This window comes from Siphateles boraxobius, unplaced genomic scaffold (genome assembly GCF_051911475.1).
Source record: "Siphateles boraxobius isolate OS27281-9 unplaced genomic scaffold, OSU_SipBor_1 56, whole genome shotgun sequence".
NCBI classification, from domain to species: Eukaryota; Metazoa; Chordata; class Actinopteri; order Cypriniformes; family Leuciscidae; genus Siphateles; species Siphateles boraxobius.
The window spans coordinates 5,661,922-5,678,592 of NW_027509182.1; the positions used below are offsets into that span (position 1 = coordinate 5,661,922).

At 37.5% G+C, this 16,671-nt stretch overlaps 2 protein-coding genes across 2 annotated transcripts; one reads left to right on the plus strand and one right to left on the minus strand.

Moving 5' to 3' along the window:
• Window positions 1-2,184: 2,184 nt before the first annotated feature.
• On the plus strand, window positions 2,185-6,895 carry derl2 (derlin 2). Its single transcript, XM_077206539.1, has 7 exons — window positions 2,185-2,339; window positions 2,751-2,816; window positions 3,228-3,301; window positions 3,414-3,507; window positions 4,909-5,104; window positions 5,294-5,384; window positions 6,426-6,895. Exons 1-7 carry the CDS (start codon window positions 2,247-2,249, stop codon window positions 6,529-6,531), a joined length of 720 nt encoding a protein of 239 aa, XP_077062654.1. The 5' UTR covers window positions 2,185-2,246; the 3' UTR covers window positions 6,532-6,895.
• scimp (SLP adaptor and CSK interacting membrane protein) lies at window positions 4,744-15,296 on the minus strand. Its single transcript, XM_077206540.1, has 6 exons — window positions 15,066-15,296; window positions 13,984-14,064; window positions 13,782-13,893; window positions 11,941-12,001; window positions 11,759-11,841; window positions 4,744-7,514 (listed from the first exon to the last, which is right to left on the minus strand). Exons 3-6 carry the CDS (start codon window positions 13,891-13,893, stop codon window positions 7,312-7,314), a joined length of 459 nt encoding a protein of 152 aa, XP_077062655.1. The 5' UTR covers window positions 13,984-14,064; window positions 15,066-15,296; the 3' UTR covers window positions 4,744-7,311.
• Between the last annotated feature and the right edge of the window lie 1,375 nt (window positions 15,297-16,671).

The following is a 16,671-nucleotide window of genomic DNA, read 5'->3' on the forward strand; positions in this document are numbered from 1 at the left end:
TAATGTAGGCCTATCACATTTGAAGAGGCTGACAGGCTCTGTAAGAACATACCTCACACTGGGGTAAAAGTTGCACCCCTGGGGGGCAGGAGCTGCCCAAAATTGCCCCATTGACTTACTATGTTGTACTACACATTGTGGCTAGTTAATCCGCTTGAAACAACCCCATGAGTCATTGGTTTGTGACGCGTTTTTCCCATATGGATTTAAACAAGGTCTTCGATAAACAACCAAACCAGGTGAATCACAACATTACTTTGATTTGAAGCAAAAAGTATTTGAAAATCGGACAAAAAGACATATATACTACTGTAGACTCTGTGTAGTTAATGGCTTTAATGAGGGAAAGAACCGCAATCCCAACAATCATTGTGAATGATATGAGCTAAAAACTATGGATAAATAAACACCTATTGATTGAAACAGTATTGTCATATTTAGCTTACTGCAAAATATGCATATACAAATTGATGCAGTGAGATCCAGTCAGACGAAGAAGAAGAATAAAGAATAATAAAAACAATGAATATTCAGATACATTTGTAGCCTAATAATAATCAGCTTTTACTATAACAAAGTAACAATAAGAAAGTCTTTAACTAAATATCTAAACTAATGTTGCCAGGAGAGTAAAGGAAGAGAGAAATGAGCTAGATGCAAGAGCAGAGCAATAAATGAGCCTTTGCCAATATTTATAGATCATATCAGGAACAGTATGTTAATCATGCCAAAAAATATATATATTCTAAGAATCAGCTCTGGCCTCTATTATCTGTAAGCAAAACTAAACATTGAGGTTTTAACACTATAGAAGCAGAACAAGCCAAATAAGCCTTTTCAACATGTCTGGACTTTATGCTTATACTCTGTTTACCTTACTTAAAACCACAAACTCATGTGACATTTGATATTAGACCAGACTTTTAGAGAAGTTACACCATGTACTGTACTTTTTCAGAGCAGAGGTGAAACAAATGTCTGGTTTGAATAGGCCTAGTATATGAATATGTAGTAGGCTACATATGATATCAAAAGATATCATAAAGATCATTCATAAATGAATGAATTAAAAAATATATATATTTGAATAGATTAATTATAGAAATAACCATAAAAGAATAATCATAATAATAATAATAATAATAATAAGCATAACATTTTATTTTTCTTATAGCCTGCCCTACACCACAAATCTTATAATCTTAAGTCAGTCATACATCTATTAGGCCTATCTTTTTCAGCAGCAGAGATGTCTTAACAGCGATGGTTCTTTTGTCGATATTGAAGTGACAAAACAGTAGAAAACAGTCAACCATTTGGTACAACTGAGATAAATTGTGCTGTGTGTATATAATATTTCCCAAATAAAATAAGAACTTTAATGATAAGAAATAAGAATTTTAATGATATTGTCTATCTTCATCAGCATCACATTTCACAGACAAGAGCATTGTATAAGTTATTGTAACAAACTTGTAAAAAAAAAACATCAAAAATAAATAATGAAATTTGGGACCAACACAAATTTGTATAGGCCTAAGCAACTGACAATAAATGTAAGATATTTTCTGACTCATCTGTACAGGAACAACATGGCCGAAAAACTTTTTTAAAATTCTTTAAATATACTAATAAAGTAATCACAGGGATAATATAAATTAACTATAAAGTGAGTTTCTTTGACTTTATTTGAAATTATATGGTCTATATTAATATCTGACCACATTTCTGAAAAAAGAGGATGATATGTTTCACTTCATGACAGCATTAGGGGAAATTCTTTTTTCTTTTATTAAGATATTCTTTTTGAGATAATACGCTACATTTATCCCAAGAATTTAATCAAATTCACTGTAGCTATAGATCACCTGATTGATTAATGTCTGTAACTAACTTTAAACCTTTTGTTAAATCAGTCGATCCTAAAAATATAGTCTTGTTTGTGACTAATATTTGTTTAGTTTCCATATAACGCATGAATAGTTAGACCAAAGTTGAAACTGTCAACATAAACTACAAAATTTGCATACGTTTATGGACAATCTTCACCAACAAATCAAAAAATGCCATTCTTCAAATGACCGGGATAACGCAATGATCGACACTTTAGACGGCCAATCCGAGCAGTGAATTTACAAAGTGCTGACCAATTGGAAACATCACAAACTAAAACCGCCTCCTTCGTTTGCTTGCCCAGGTGATGACGTGTCAAGAAGGTGCCGGAAGCCGCGTTGTCTCTCCAAAAAATGGCATACCAGACAATCCGACAGGAATATTTACAGATTCCTGTGGTTACTAGAGCTTATACCACCGCCTGCGTACTCACTACAGCAGCCGTGGTAAGTAAATTGGACGAATATTGGGGTCTTAACCGCTATTGTCATCGGTGGCCTCGTCTCTATGCAGTTGAAACACAGCTGGTATCCTATGGCAGACTGGCTGTGGTGTTATTAGGACACGTTTACGTAAAACCCGCCTGTAAAATGTGTATTTAAGTCCTCTTACGTGTAATGGGTGTAGGTTTACATATCACTTAGTTTGGTTTCCAGTTGCGTTATCTGCATTTTCATATCTTAACGTTAATTCCTATGTTTACATTAATTGACTTACCTCAAACGAGCTGCTAAAAGTAACTTTACTTTTTATTTGAGTTATTATTTGAGTGTAGTATTAATGTAACACTAAGCACTGTTTGTTTACCTACAACATGTCACTCGTATCTGACTGTGATGTTTACTCTGTGTTCACAGCAATTAGAACTCATCACACCTTTCCAGCTTTACTTCAACCCAGATTTAATATTGAGGAATTATCAGGCAAGTGTTATCTGTGTTTCTTTGAAGAGTTTAGTGCCTTGTTTTATTTGTGTCCATGTAAAGCCTGACATATACAATAATAGTCAGAAAAAATTGTAAGAGTTTATTGAACCTTGATGTTTCCATGTCTATTTTGTGTACTCTTTGATACATCAGACCATATAGTATGCTATACTGAGAATGTCATACTTTTATTCAGAAGCCCACACTGAACAAAAACATGCAATTTCTCTAGTTGTAATGCAATGTAAATAAATCAGTGAGATCTTTTTAACAGACTCCTTATATAAACTGCATATAACTATGATACATTTTCACTCTATATCTCTCTATGTTGGGTTAATATTGCAGCATGTGATTCTAATTTATTTATTTGTGTGTGTGTGTGTGTTTGTGTGTGTGTGTCCATAGGTATGGCGGCTAATAACCAACTTTTTGTTTTTTGGTCCGGTTGGGTTCAACTTCTTATTCAACATGATATTTTTGTATCCTTATTAAAACATAATATATTTATAGTAAATCAGTAGATTGTGAAGTTGGCAGTGTGTGTAAGAGATACGAGATAGAGTCTGAAGCTCCTTAACTGGAGTCTCACAGGTACCGGTACTGTCGGATGCTGGAGGAGGGATCCTTCAGAGGGAGAACCGCTGACTTTGTCTTTATGTTCCTCTTCGGTGGCCTTCTCATGACTGTATCCTTCACGTTTCTCAATAGAGAAACACATTTATCTGTATTGAACAGCAATTGATGTAAAAAAGGGCTGACTAAAATGTCGATGTAGGCAAGTTTATGTATTTAATTAGCACATTTTATTTACAATGATCATTCGAAATGCCCTGCATAGGCTACATAATTTTACGTGGTAAACTCTTGTTTGATAAGAACTTATCAGAAAAAACTGAGGAATTTTTATTGTACATACATTTAAAATATCTGGAATAATTTTATTTATACAGTTTGTAGAAAATATAATTTGTGGTAAAATAACTCACCATTGCCATCAAGGCCTGTTGACACGAAATAATGTGACAGAGGAACGATATTGTTGTTTCACACGTTCAGAACAATTATTTTCACCTGATGCACGATACAAACACTTGACTAACAGCCAATCAGAATACATCCTGCTTTAAAATGCACGCTACTGCGTGCACTTAAAATAAACAGAACAATATCAACCGCTAGTGTGGACACTATTATAGTTGTCCTTTTTCTTTATAATTAATAAATTAATTATAATTTAATTTAAATTAATTTATCGGTCTTGGTGTGAACAGGCCTTAAGATTAGCCTTAGCTGCTGCCATGCCATTCAAATCGAAGATTATTTTGAAGATTTTTGGAGCGCATTTTATAAGAAAATACTATTTCAAGTCATGTCACCTTTATTTATATAGCGCTTTTTACAATACAGTTTGTTTCAAAGCAGCTTTACAGAGATAAATAATGCAACAAAGTTTGTTTCAGTCTTTCTACTTGAAAAAAAAATCCATGTGTTACTTGGCATTCCTTTGTAATAAATTGTAAAATTTACTAGCATGAATATTGTTTCTATACCAAATTCTTTAAGTGTACATGGGCATAATAAAATAAATGTAAACAGAAAAGTTTAAAATCATTTAAGATCGTAAGATTAAAAAAGGAGAAAAATATTGGATTTCATGGATTACAATAAGAAAGGAAAGGAGAAACCGTAAATAAAAGGACATGAATTGAAATAAAATAAGTGTAAAATAAATGGTAATAGTTGAGCATACATATTGCATTGAAGGCAATGTTCCAATCTAGGTGTTTTTATTAACATATAATAGCCTAACATGCTTTAATTATATGTAAAAAGGTTGCAAGTCTGCTGAATGCAAAATGAGTTTTCTCTCAATCGAACCTTGACACGTAAACAAATATAGAAACAACCATGAAAGATGATCTGTTTGACGTCACTTTGCGTTTAATAACATCATGTGAAGAAACAACAGCTAAAACTTGTCAAATATACATACAATATTCCCTTATTTCAAGATTTCTAAACATAAACATTGCCTTTGTATTAAATTTTGCTCAAATACATAGTGATTTTCTTAATAGTTGTGCAGATATTTGGCACGTTTGTGAATCTTGTGTTCTTAGGTCAGGCTTTTACCATCATGTTGGTGTATATCTGGAGCAGGAGGAACCCAAACGTGCGCATGAATTTCTTTGGCCTTTTGAATTTCCAGGCGCCCTTCCTCCCATGGGTGCTCATGGGATTCTCTCTGCTGCTGGGAAACTCCATCATTGTGGACCTTTTAGGTAGAAACTTCTAGTGATTTGTTAGATTTATTCACTTTTCTTGTGCTGACACGCTTTGACAACAAAGAGGTCAAATTTGATTCATTATCAATTCAGATTTTAATATGAGGTAATGTTTTTTTTCATGTGGAAAAAAACATTGTTGTATGCATCACTGTAAGTTTATATGTTCTGTCATTTTAATATAAGGCATTGCAGTGGGACACGTGTACTACTTTCTAGAGGATGTGTTTCCCAACCAACCAGGTGGCGGCAGATGGCTGAGGACACCCTCTATCCTGTGAGTAATAATGTCTTCACAATGTCAAGGGGCTTTCAATATATCCTCTCAAAGGTTTTGAAACAATAACATTTTTAAAATGTTTTTGAAAGAAGTCTCTTATACTCACCAAGGCTGCATTTATTTAATCAGTATTTCACAATATTACTGTTTTTATTACAAATTAAAATAACTGTTTTCTATTTGAATATATTTTAAAATGTTATTTTAATCCTGTGATGCAAAGCTGAATTTTCAGCATCATTACTCCAGTCTTCAGTGTCACATGATTCTTTTGAAATCATTCTAATATGCTGATTTGGTCCTCAGGTAACAGAAGTTCTTATTATTATCAATGTTGAAAACAGTCTTGCGGCTTAACATTATTGTGGAAATGGTGATGTTTTTTTTTTTCAGGATTCTTTGATGAATTGACAGTTCAATGAACAACACTTATTTGCATTTATTAAATTTATGAATGCATTTATTAAATAGAAATATTTTGTAGCATTATAAAATGTATTCACTGTGACTTTTGATCAATTTAATGCACCCTTGATGAATAAATGTCTGAATATCTCTCTCTCTTTTTAATCTTACCTTAAATGTTTGAATGGTATCATTGTTTCCACAAAATTTTTGATAATATCATTGATAATAATAATAATAATAAGAAATGTTTCTTGAGCAGAAAATCATCATTTTAGAATGATTTCTGAAGGATCATGTGACACTGAAGACTGGAGTAATGATAACTTTGGCATCACATAAATAAATGACATTTGAAAATGTATTAAAATAGAAAACTGTTATTTGAAAGTGTAATTTCAAAATATTACAGTTTTTATTGTATTTTTTTGTAACAAATAAATGCTGCTTTGGTGAGCATAAGAGACTCTTTTCAAAAACATAATATTGTGCTGATCAAAAAAATTGTTGATTGGTGTACCATCAATGTGCCATTATTATTCTTTCAATCCCAAAAACAATCAAATAAAAACCTCTAGTTAATATTTTACTCTTTGCTTTGAAGTAAAATCCCATTTTTTTCAACCTTTCCAGTAAGATGCTCTTTGATACACCTGAGGAAGATGCCAACTACAACCCTCTCCCTGAGGAGCGTCCAGGAGGCTTTGCCTGGGGTGAGGGTCAGCGACTAGGAGGCTAGTCTCAGCACCCGTGTGCCTGCCGATTAATGGACATCTCTGAGAGCAAGAGAAAGAAAATATATTTTCTACTTGTTTCTCTTGTGTACAAAAGAACATGAGCTCTATTCACCGAGCAAAAGGGACACTTGCAGTTTGTGTGCACAGAAATCATCTGCCTCGAAATGTCTGCAAGGCCCATAATGCTCCTCTGACTGTGGGCATGGGTTTAAAAAAAAGAACTGACTTTTGCTATGTTGCTGTTGCTGCCCTGCACAACAGCGATCACAAATCGAGCAGCTGTGAAAGAGAAATATCTATTGATCGTCACCATTTTACTTGTTTTCTTTTCTTTTTTTTAAGAATAAATGTATGTAAAAAGTTTGAGTACTGCTTGATTGTGTGGTGTTGTTTTACAAAAAGCATTTAGTTCACAGATTTACAGGGAGAAAAGAAAAATGCATACTGTAGTATCAGACATGAAACTTGTCAGTGCAAATCTCATTTATAGGCATTAAGATAGTAATCATTATTTTAAGAAGATTCATCAAAATCTTTGCACAACCACTTCCAAACAATATGGTACTTCAACAGAAAATGACGTTTTTGGAAGAAGTATTGCATTTCTAATGGGAAGTGAAAGATTGCTTTACATAAATGAAAGTAAACGCAGGTTACATGCTATTAGTACTTGCTTCTGTTTAAATAATGTGGAATAGTACTTTGTAGGAAATATGTTAGCTGGTTTCTAGGCCTTCTCATGTGTCTCAGCTGTAGGTAGAGCCACTGTCGATTTGCGTCTTTTACCCTATGTCATCATAATCTTCACTGTCGCAGTTAGCAGGGGTTTCAACGTCATCATAATCCTCGCTCTCTTGGTCTTGGCTTTTTTTCTCGACTGTGGTGTAGTGTGGCGTGAAGATGGATTGTTTTGGTGCAGAAGGTGTTGACTCCTCAACCTCAATATAGTCCGGCACGGGCTCCACATCCTCATAACTGTTATCCACTGGAAATTTAATCATGATATCAAATTGGTTACGTTTCTTTTGCAGAGGGTTTTTGCTTACTGTAATATGCTGAGAGAAAGTATGAATAGCAAAACTTTTTCTTTCTTTTTTTTCCTGTTAAATAGGAAAAAATATGACGTAATGAAGAGTTTATTTTTTAAATTTGTTGTCATGAAAAGTAAAAAAGGTCTGCACTCTAAAATATTTTATTGTAAACAGGAGGTCAAGTTAACAAACGTTTCGGCTCTTTGCTGTCATCAGCCAAAACGTTTGTTAATTTTAGAGTGCAGACCTTTTTTGCATTTTTGGATTGATATATAGGTCTCATCACCTAATTAGCTGGGAGAGCGTGGTGAGTGTGTTGATTCTTTTTGTCATGGCCATGAACTGGCCACAATAAACAATTGTTAGTCAGAGGTGGGTGGTATTGAAGGAAGGCCATTCTCATTCTAGAAAGCATTTGATTGGATAAACGATTGGATACACCCCTGAGTGAAACATAAGTCACCAATATTGTTTATTGATCAGTTTTCTGGGAAAGAAAAACTGTCAATTTAAAATGTGTATATCTGCTAAAAGATCCCTCCCCCAACATTTAGGAGTACCCTTGCATGTAATACATGTGTACTAAAAGCCACCAAACTGGAGTTTTGATTTCCTGGGATGGGAAGAGAGATTAGACACCTGCATGGTGCTGGAAAGAGAACTTCATCAGGCCCTCTTGGACATGAGAATGGAGCAAGAGGAACGCTTCCGCCTGCTCCTCCGGGCCGAGGAGGATCTGTAGATGTTGCGGAACTTGATGAGCCAGGAGGGCTGGGCTCCAGACACAGTGTCCATTGCTCCCCATGTGGCATGTGGGTGGCTGCACACACAATGACCAGTGCGCATCATCCTGCTGTTGTCCAGGGAAGCCCAGGTTGTCGCCCAACAGCTTCCCATGCAGAACCTCATGGTATATGGTGACCTCAAGTAGCCCATCTTACAGAAAGTTGGCCACACCCCAGAGCAACATCTTCAGTGCTTTTAGTCTGTTGAGCTGGGGGAGAGCGGCCGGCCATTCGTCATAGCCCAGCAGCACCACAATCACCTCAGATGATTACGAGCAGAGCCCCACAGCGTTGATGGGATCATCGGTCTGGTGGTCCTGAAACAGTTCATCACTAAGATTCTGAAAGGGACGCATGTGGTGAGCAGAACGAGGCCAAGGGCCATGAGAGAACGGTGCAAGGCCGGTGGTATGATTGATAATGAGAACTGCACGACGCACCAGTCTTGTATCTCTCACGGAGGAGCGGAAGCATAAAAGGAGGAGCGACAACGGTGAAGAACAAGAGAGGACAGCCCTGGACTTTATGTTTTGTTTCTGTTTTATTATATGTGGCAGCAGTCGTCCGTCAGGGACTACTGCCTTTACTTTAATTTTGTATTTGTTTATTTATTTATTAAAATCTTTTGAATGTTCGCCGGTTCCCGTCTCCTTTTTCCCATAACAATGAACTGGGTTATTACGACCAAGTGGGTCTTGTGCCACCACCCGACATTGCTGATGCAGGGCATCAAGCAGGCTAAGGACCATGTGGCTTCGTATCCAGGGGTCTAGTGCCACCACCTGATGTTTCTGACACAGGCCATCAACCAGGCTGAGGACCATGTGGCTGCGTATTATTCTTTCCCAAAATAATAAGACAGCAGAGATTGCAGCCCACCTGAGACCTAAAACCAAAAAGGATGTGAGAGTTATATTTCAGGACTAGATGGTAATATCCCTTGCTTTTATTGCAGCTTCCTGAGATAAGTGGGGAACAGATTTGGAGGATAAAGGGATAGAGGGAAAGAAATACAAGGCTTCATTGGGGTCATCAGGTGGGCACACTCTTTCCTTGGTGTTTCAATTATAAATGCCCATGACACCTCCGGAGGACTCATCAGCAACATCTGGCATTCCAGACGGGCCCCCCTCTGCTTTTAACCCACTCTGTGCCTCTGTTGTCACAGGGCCCAACCAAAGTCCCTCCTCTTAATCCAGAGCCATCGACTCGCTTGTTCAGTGGCACTGGAGTGGGCCTTAACAGTTTGCTGACGTGCTTGGCCTAGGATTCCTAAGTCCTTAAGATTTTTGGTGGCAGATCTACCAACTAAGTCTTGACAGCCAACTTCGACAGGCCAAACAACAACTTCGGGTGGGAAACAAAGCCTCTGATTCAGGTCAAATAAAAGCTTCCAATAACAAGCTCCACCCAACTAGTCAGTATCTGGGGTCTTCACGTTGACCTCTCTTGCCCTTTCCCCAACAAACCCCTTTACTGGTGCACAAAATCATAACGGAAGAGGTAAGGCATTGTTGGAGGTTTATCTGGAGTCCAATGACGCTGCAAGATACTTCAGCACCTGGTGTGCCTCCATGTACAGTATAGCGCCTTTGCGTCAAGCTTATCTTGCAGCCAACCAAGATGTCCTCTAGGTTCGCTGGAGATGAGCAGAGGGGGCACATATGATCTTCTCCGAACCATTTGCTGAGGTTCACTGGAGATGGGAGGACATTATTGGTGGCTCGTAACAGGAAATTAATTTGAGATGCTTCCATGCCCCACAGCGCCTTCCAAGAGAACTTCCACTCTACTCCCTACCATCTTGTCCACTGCGCTTGCTTTGCTTGGGAGATAGCCTTTTCACATCTCGTTGCTTGCTCTTGCCGACACACCTCCTCAACTACAAGTTTTCGACGCTGAGAAAGAGTTGCCTTGTGCCAGGATGGTCTACTATCTCCAAGGCCGAGACCTCCTCTCACTTGCTGCACATGGCCAACGATGTCTCAGTGCTTAAGGGCTGACTTAGCCTGCTGTACAGCTGTGGATGGAGTCCACTTCATCACAGTTTTGAGGGAAGTAATTCTTGGCTATGTATGGGTCACAGGATTCCACCAGTGTCCTTTTTATAGACAGTTCCTAAGGCTGTCTGGTTATTATAGGTTTATGCTTAATTATTCAGACATCACCTGACTGATCTCATTAAAAAGGGAGACCCAGATCCGGTCCAGTGACAGAGCCATGCCAGCAGGCATTCACCCAGGCTGCTCTATGTGACAGGCTGCTATTTCACTCTCCTGACTTTAATCTCCCTTTTGTGTTGCAGACAGACACATTGGACGTGGTGCTGGGAGCCATATTCTAGCTGGTGGTCAAGGGAGAGGAGCGCCCGGTGCTGTACCTCACCGTAAGCTCTCAGAGAGGGAAGATAGAGCACCATCTAGAAAGTATGCTTAGTGGTCTGGTTGGTCAGGAGTGTCCAAACCTGCTCCTGAAGGGCCACTGTCCTGTGCCTGTTTTAATTGGGGTTAGAGCTAAACTCTGCAGAGCAGGGGCACTCTAGGGGCAGGATTGGACACCCCTGCAGTAGGTGGTCCTCAACCTCCGTTACTGCCTCCTGGAACAAGCCTTCACTCTCTGTTCGGACCAAGCCTCCCTGCAGTGGCTCCATTGCATGAAAGATACCAACACGCTAGTCTCAGCTTCAAACGTCATGCCCATGGACCTTTGGCTTAACATCTGATGCTTAAGGCACACAAAATGTGAAGTCATCATCCGACTGATTGTATTCTACAGGATTTCTGGGAGATGTGTGTGTTGCGTTCTTTAACAGTTCCTCTGGAAACAAAGCCATCGTTACACCAATCCCCCTCATGGAAGAAGGAATTCGTTGTGTTTACAACTGTGACAATGAATGCTTATCAGGGTCAACAATTTATATAATTGTAAATTATATAATTATAATTTATAAACCAAATTGGAGACTGGTGTGCCATTGGCATTGCTGCAGTAAATTTGCATGATATTCCTGAATGAATGATTTTTTTTGTCTGTTATTGTAGAAACACTGACTTTACATTTTCATGCCCCCGAACATGACGCTGAATTAAATGAGCTGTAGTTGCTTTTACATATCAGTCAGAGGGCCTCTGGGTGGTTCTATAGCCAATGAAATCTATTATGAAATCCAGACCTTCTACCGTCAATCTGATGGTCTGGCTACATGAGACTACCAAATTGCGGATCATCTGTGTGGATCTGAAAAGCTGCCTTTTCTGTTTATTTTTTTTGAAAGTTTAAATAAAGCTTTTGAAAGTCATCTCACCCGCCCCTGACTTCTCATTCTCTTGAGTTCAGACACGTTACAAAAGCTGTGTATCATTGCAGGGCTATAGAGTGAAGTAAATTAACGCATCTATAAAAACCAAACTGACCAGAATCCACGGACTTGAACTGATCTCTGGAAGGTAAGGGTGGTTTCTCATTCTCAAGGTTTATGTGACAAACTTGGTTGTCCCTGTAATGGAAAAAGTCATTTATTTTAGTGTGAACACATTTTTGAGTATAATAAATGATTTTGAGTAAATCTGGACTTAAATGACCTTGACAGACTTACTGTTTTTTCAAATTTGTGCCATCGTAATGATTTGACTTTGCTTGTGTACTGTACCGAGCAACTAGAAAAAGAGCAAACAAAAATTGAAGGATTGACATGAAAAATGTGAAATAAAATTAATCAAACACTGGTACATAACAGTCAAACTGTCATAATAAGGAAGTGGTCGCACAGCCTATTTTTCAGTAAGATTAACTCTATGTGAAATGGTTGTTTCTTCTAGCTGTATGTCGGTTTCAAACATCTACTTCAAACCCCCTTTTATATTAGAATAAGTTCTAATAAGTTCCTTAAAACTAATATTGCATTATTAAATTAACTAACGTTTTCCCTTTCAATAATATTATTGTAAAAAGTGTAAAAACTAAAGCTATGGGGTTCTTACGTGAATATGTTTTTTCCATATGTCTATATATATATATATATATGAGGTGGGTAAATTAATGCTTTTATTCAGTATGGATACATTCTACTGAGCAAAAAGGGACAGACTGAAAAAAAATAAGTAGCCTAAAATTTACTTAATTTTTGTTTTGCAAGTTTTTGCACGCAGATAAAATTTCACACATGGAATTAAGTAAAATTAAATAAGTAACTTTAACTTGGCCAGTTAAAGTTTGCTGAGTAATTTTTGCTTAGTAATTTTAATAGTACATTTTACTCAAACAATATACCACTGAATTAAGCCATGCTATTAAAGGTTATTTTTTAGGAAATCTAAGTAAATAAAACATTAGGTAATGTGTAGACAACATGTTCAGAACACAGAGATTTTAATACTTGGTACACAATACCGGTAACATTCAATGAATCATTTTAATCATTTTAGAGTATGAATGTGTCATTTTGAGTAGAAAATGAACATTGGATGTCACAAAACAGCAAATTACTAAACCTAACAACAAAAGCAATTATAAAACAGTGTAAATACAGCAACAATGAAAAATGCAACCTTATTAATTATTCATGCCCCAGAGCATAATAGGAACACCAGTATCAGCAAGTAAGTTTTACTTAATTTTATAACGTTGATACGCTTTTATTTCTACGAGCTCAAATTGAGTAGGCTACTAAAATAGAATTTACTTTGCTTTTTAAATTATTGCCTGAACAAAGTAGAAATTAGGTAGAAATTACTTAGTAGTATTTATTTCACCACAGAATCATTTTTAAAGCCATTTATAATGTTACAAAAGATTTCTATTTCAAATTTCTATTTCTGTTCTTTTAAACATTCTATTCATCAAAGAATCCTAATATATTATGATTTCCACAAAATATTAAGCAGCACAAACATTTTCAACATTGATAATCATAAGAAATATTTATTGAGCACCAAATCAGCATATTGGATTTTTTTCTGAAGGATCATGTGACACTGAAGACAAGAATAATGGCTGCTAAAAAATCACCTTTACTATCACATGAATAATTTACATTTTAAAATGCATTAAAATTGGAAACAGTTATTTTATATTGTTGTAATATTTCACAATAATTCGGTTTTACTGGTTTATATATTTAATCACTTAGTTCTTCATTCACTTTCAGAGAAAAAGTTACATTGGGGCAGTACCCTTTCAAAAGGTACCTTTGTACCTAAAGAGTGCATATTAGTACCTCAAAGGTATTGGACCCAAATGTGCATTAGTACCTATGTTACAAATTAGAAACTTTTTAAAGGGTTCCATCCCAGTGACCGCTTTTGTACCTTTTTCTCTGAGAGTGTTCTGCAGTTTTCACAACAATTTTGTGGCTAACCACTCTCATTAAATGCTCTACATATTTACATTGTTGTGTGGCTGAACAGAAGCTCTGTAGAGTTGTCAGATGCGATTTACCTCTTTTACTGATGCAAACATTGATGAATATGAAAATTATAACTGTCACTAAAGACACCAGAATGATGGCCAGCAGTAATATGGTCCAGAAGTATTGACGTAAGAACTCCATCTGTGAAATGAAACAAAGAAAATGTTCCGATTCAGTGATATCACTAACAGATAAAGGGCATTTAGTTTCATACTAAAATTAATAACATACTTTAAACTCCAGCTACTTCTTCTTTTCAGCAGTGTTCAGGCACATGCTTGAAGTTTCTTGTTTTCCAGTCAGCTGTGTTTCCTGGGTAGAGAGTGTTAACTTAGTTTTAATATTCTTCTAATTGCTTTTACAATCTATTTTTTAATGGCAGAAAACTAATCAAAATGTGGGAATGAATACAGTAATATTTCAGATTTATCTCGATCTATGACATAAATACAACATTTCCTTCTAGCTCTATCATGCTCACAGCACTCATCCTGCAAAGGCACAAGTTTTACATATGATTAACCGACTTCCTGCATCATTCTTTTCTTAGCACTGGCTTAGTGAGTTTCACTTCACTGACTTCTTCTTAGAAGTTAATTTATCGTAATAGTTATGCGCAGTCTCTTCACAAACAAAAACTAACCGATAGACAGTTATTTATAAAAGTAATTATATTAATTTGGTCAAGTACAGATTCACACAAGGGATCCTTAAGGTTTACATCAAACTAAGCCAAAATGTTATTTTAATAATTATGCGAGGAAATAGAATGCAAAACATATTGACTTAATACATCTCACGATGAACTTATGGTCTTAAACATATTAATGAACTATTAAGATAAACACAAACTTAACAAGTATTGGTATAATATATTTATGTATTCACACTGAAAATGCTATTAACTTGTATTTTACACTTTATTTGAATTTATGTTTTCATAATAAAACTGCAGCAATGTACACGGGTTACACTTTATTTTGATGGTTCACTTTAGACATTCTATAACCATACATGCAACTAACTCTCATTAGACTAATAGTAGACTGTTAGGTTAGGGTTTGGGTTAGTAGAATAAGTTCACATATAGTTGCAAAGTTACTTATAGTCAGTAGAATGTCTGTTGGTGAACCATCACAATAAAGTATTGGCAGATATTAAACAGTCAACACTGCTAGTTGACATAAGTTACTTATAATTAGTAGAATGTCTAAAATAGACTATTGACATAAAGTGTTACATGCACAGCTATTCTATAATGTCTATTCACATGTTTTTGTGATAATCAAAATAATGAGATAAAACATAGTTACCTTTCTCTGTTGTAGATCACATCAGTCTTGCACATATTCTGTAAAGTGGGGATTACAGATGTGTCACAGACATCTGTAAATTCTTCAGAACTTCTAGCTCCTCTGCCCAGTGCCCACCCACTAACCCTTCTTCCACATAAGCTGTGTGACTCAGAAATGTGTTAGTCAGTTGTACATCGACTATGGTTTGGGGAGTTGAAGTCTGAGTTGAGTTCAGAGAGACTGAACTATGGTGTAAAACAGAAATAGTACTTCTGCTATTCTTTAGAGAACTGAATCCAATTCGCTGTCATCTTAAAGATGAGTTTCTATGTCGATTAGAATGGTGTAATAGGTGTTGCCTCAGTGCTTTATTTCTTTTTATTTATTGTGGTATAGACCTTTAGAGGTTCACTTTCGAAACGTTTACTCATATTGCCTCTGCTAGACGATATGGGGAAACTCTTTTTTCACAGAAGCCTTTTATAAAATAATGCAGTGTTATAAAAAATTATAAAATAATCCAGCACACTCGGAGGCCGTGCCGCAATTGTTGCCCCTCGAGCTGTCCCGTTTCTCACCTCCCAGGAAACTTTGGATATTAGGGAGCTCACGCCGGCGCAAATCCCGCGTGCCTCACTCTCTCCTCAAAGAGAGATTTCTCCCATGCTCTTCACCTGCGCAGACTAGCGCCCCTCATGTGATACGAGCGGCCTCATCTCGTTTGGAGGTTCTGGACCTTCATGGTGACACCATGTTATCGGCCGCTTTTGATGCAGAGGATTGGTCAGGCTCAGTGGATGACCCCCCCTTACCGTCTAGTGACCAGAGCGAAAACAGAGCTGGACTGGACACCGAGTTATTCCGCGTCCTTTCCAAAGCCGCCGAGGAGCTCAGTCTCGAGTGGTCTGCCCCAGAGAAGCCCACACGTAGCCGTCTGGACGAATGGTTCCTGCAGGAGCGCTAGCAATTCTGGGAAGTACAGCCCTGCTCGCTGAGAAGGGGCCTTCCAGGACAACTTCAGCCCAACTTCGGCCTACGCGTCTTCTGGCCAAGCGGGCTCCGCCCTTCTAGACCATGGCAGTCCTCCAGGTGTTTCAGGCCAAACTCCTCCGGTCTATGGATAAGTCTGGACCTGACCCAGCCGCATTCTGTGACCTCCACAGCACTACAGACCTGGACCTGCTGGAGTGCCACTTGTGGCTGAATCCGACAGAGATCAAGGGCACAGCTATAGCGAACAAAATAAAAAACAAAAGTACTCAACAACAGCTGTGGGCCCTCTATGTATGGCCCCTCAACGTCAACTTATGGACCTCCCAGCAAGAGTCCTGAATACTATCTCTAAGGCTATGTGAATCCCTGTCTCCGAGAAGCCTTTACACCCTTAAATGATCTGTTTTTCCGAATGGTGGGCAGCCTGGTACCAAGACCCTATTTCTTGTGAAATACTGCTAGTCCATGTTAAAAGTCTATGTGGCAGTCATAGCAGCATACCATGCTCCCGTGTTCGGCCAATCACTGGGTAGAAGCAACCTGGTTGTTCACTTACTGAAAGGGTCTGGGAGGCTCAATCCCCCTCATCCTCATACCATACCCTCTTGGGACCTATCGCCCCCCTAAGGGC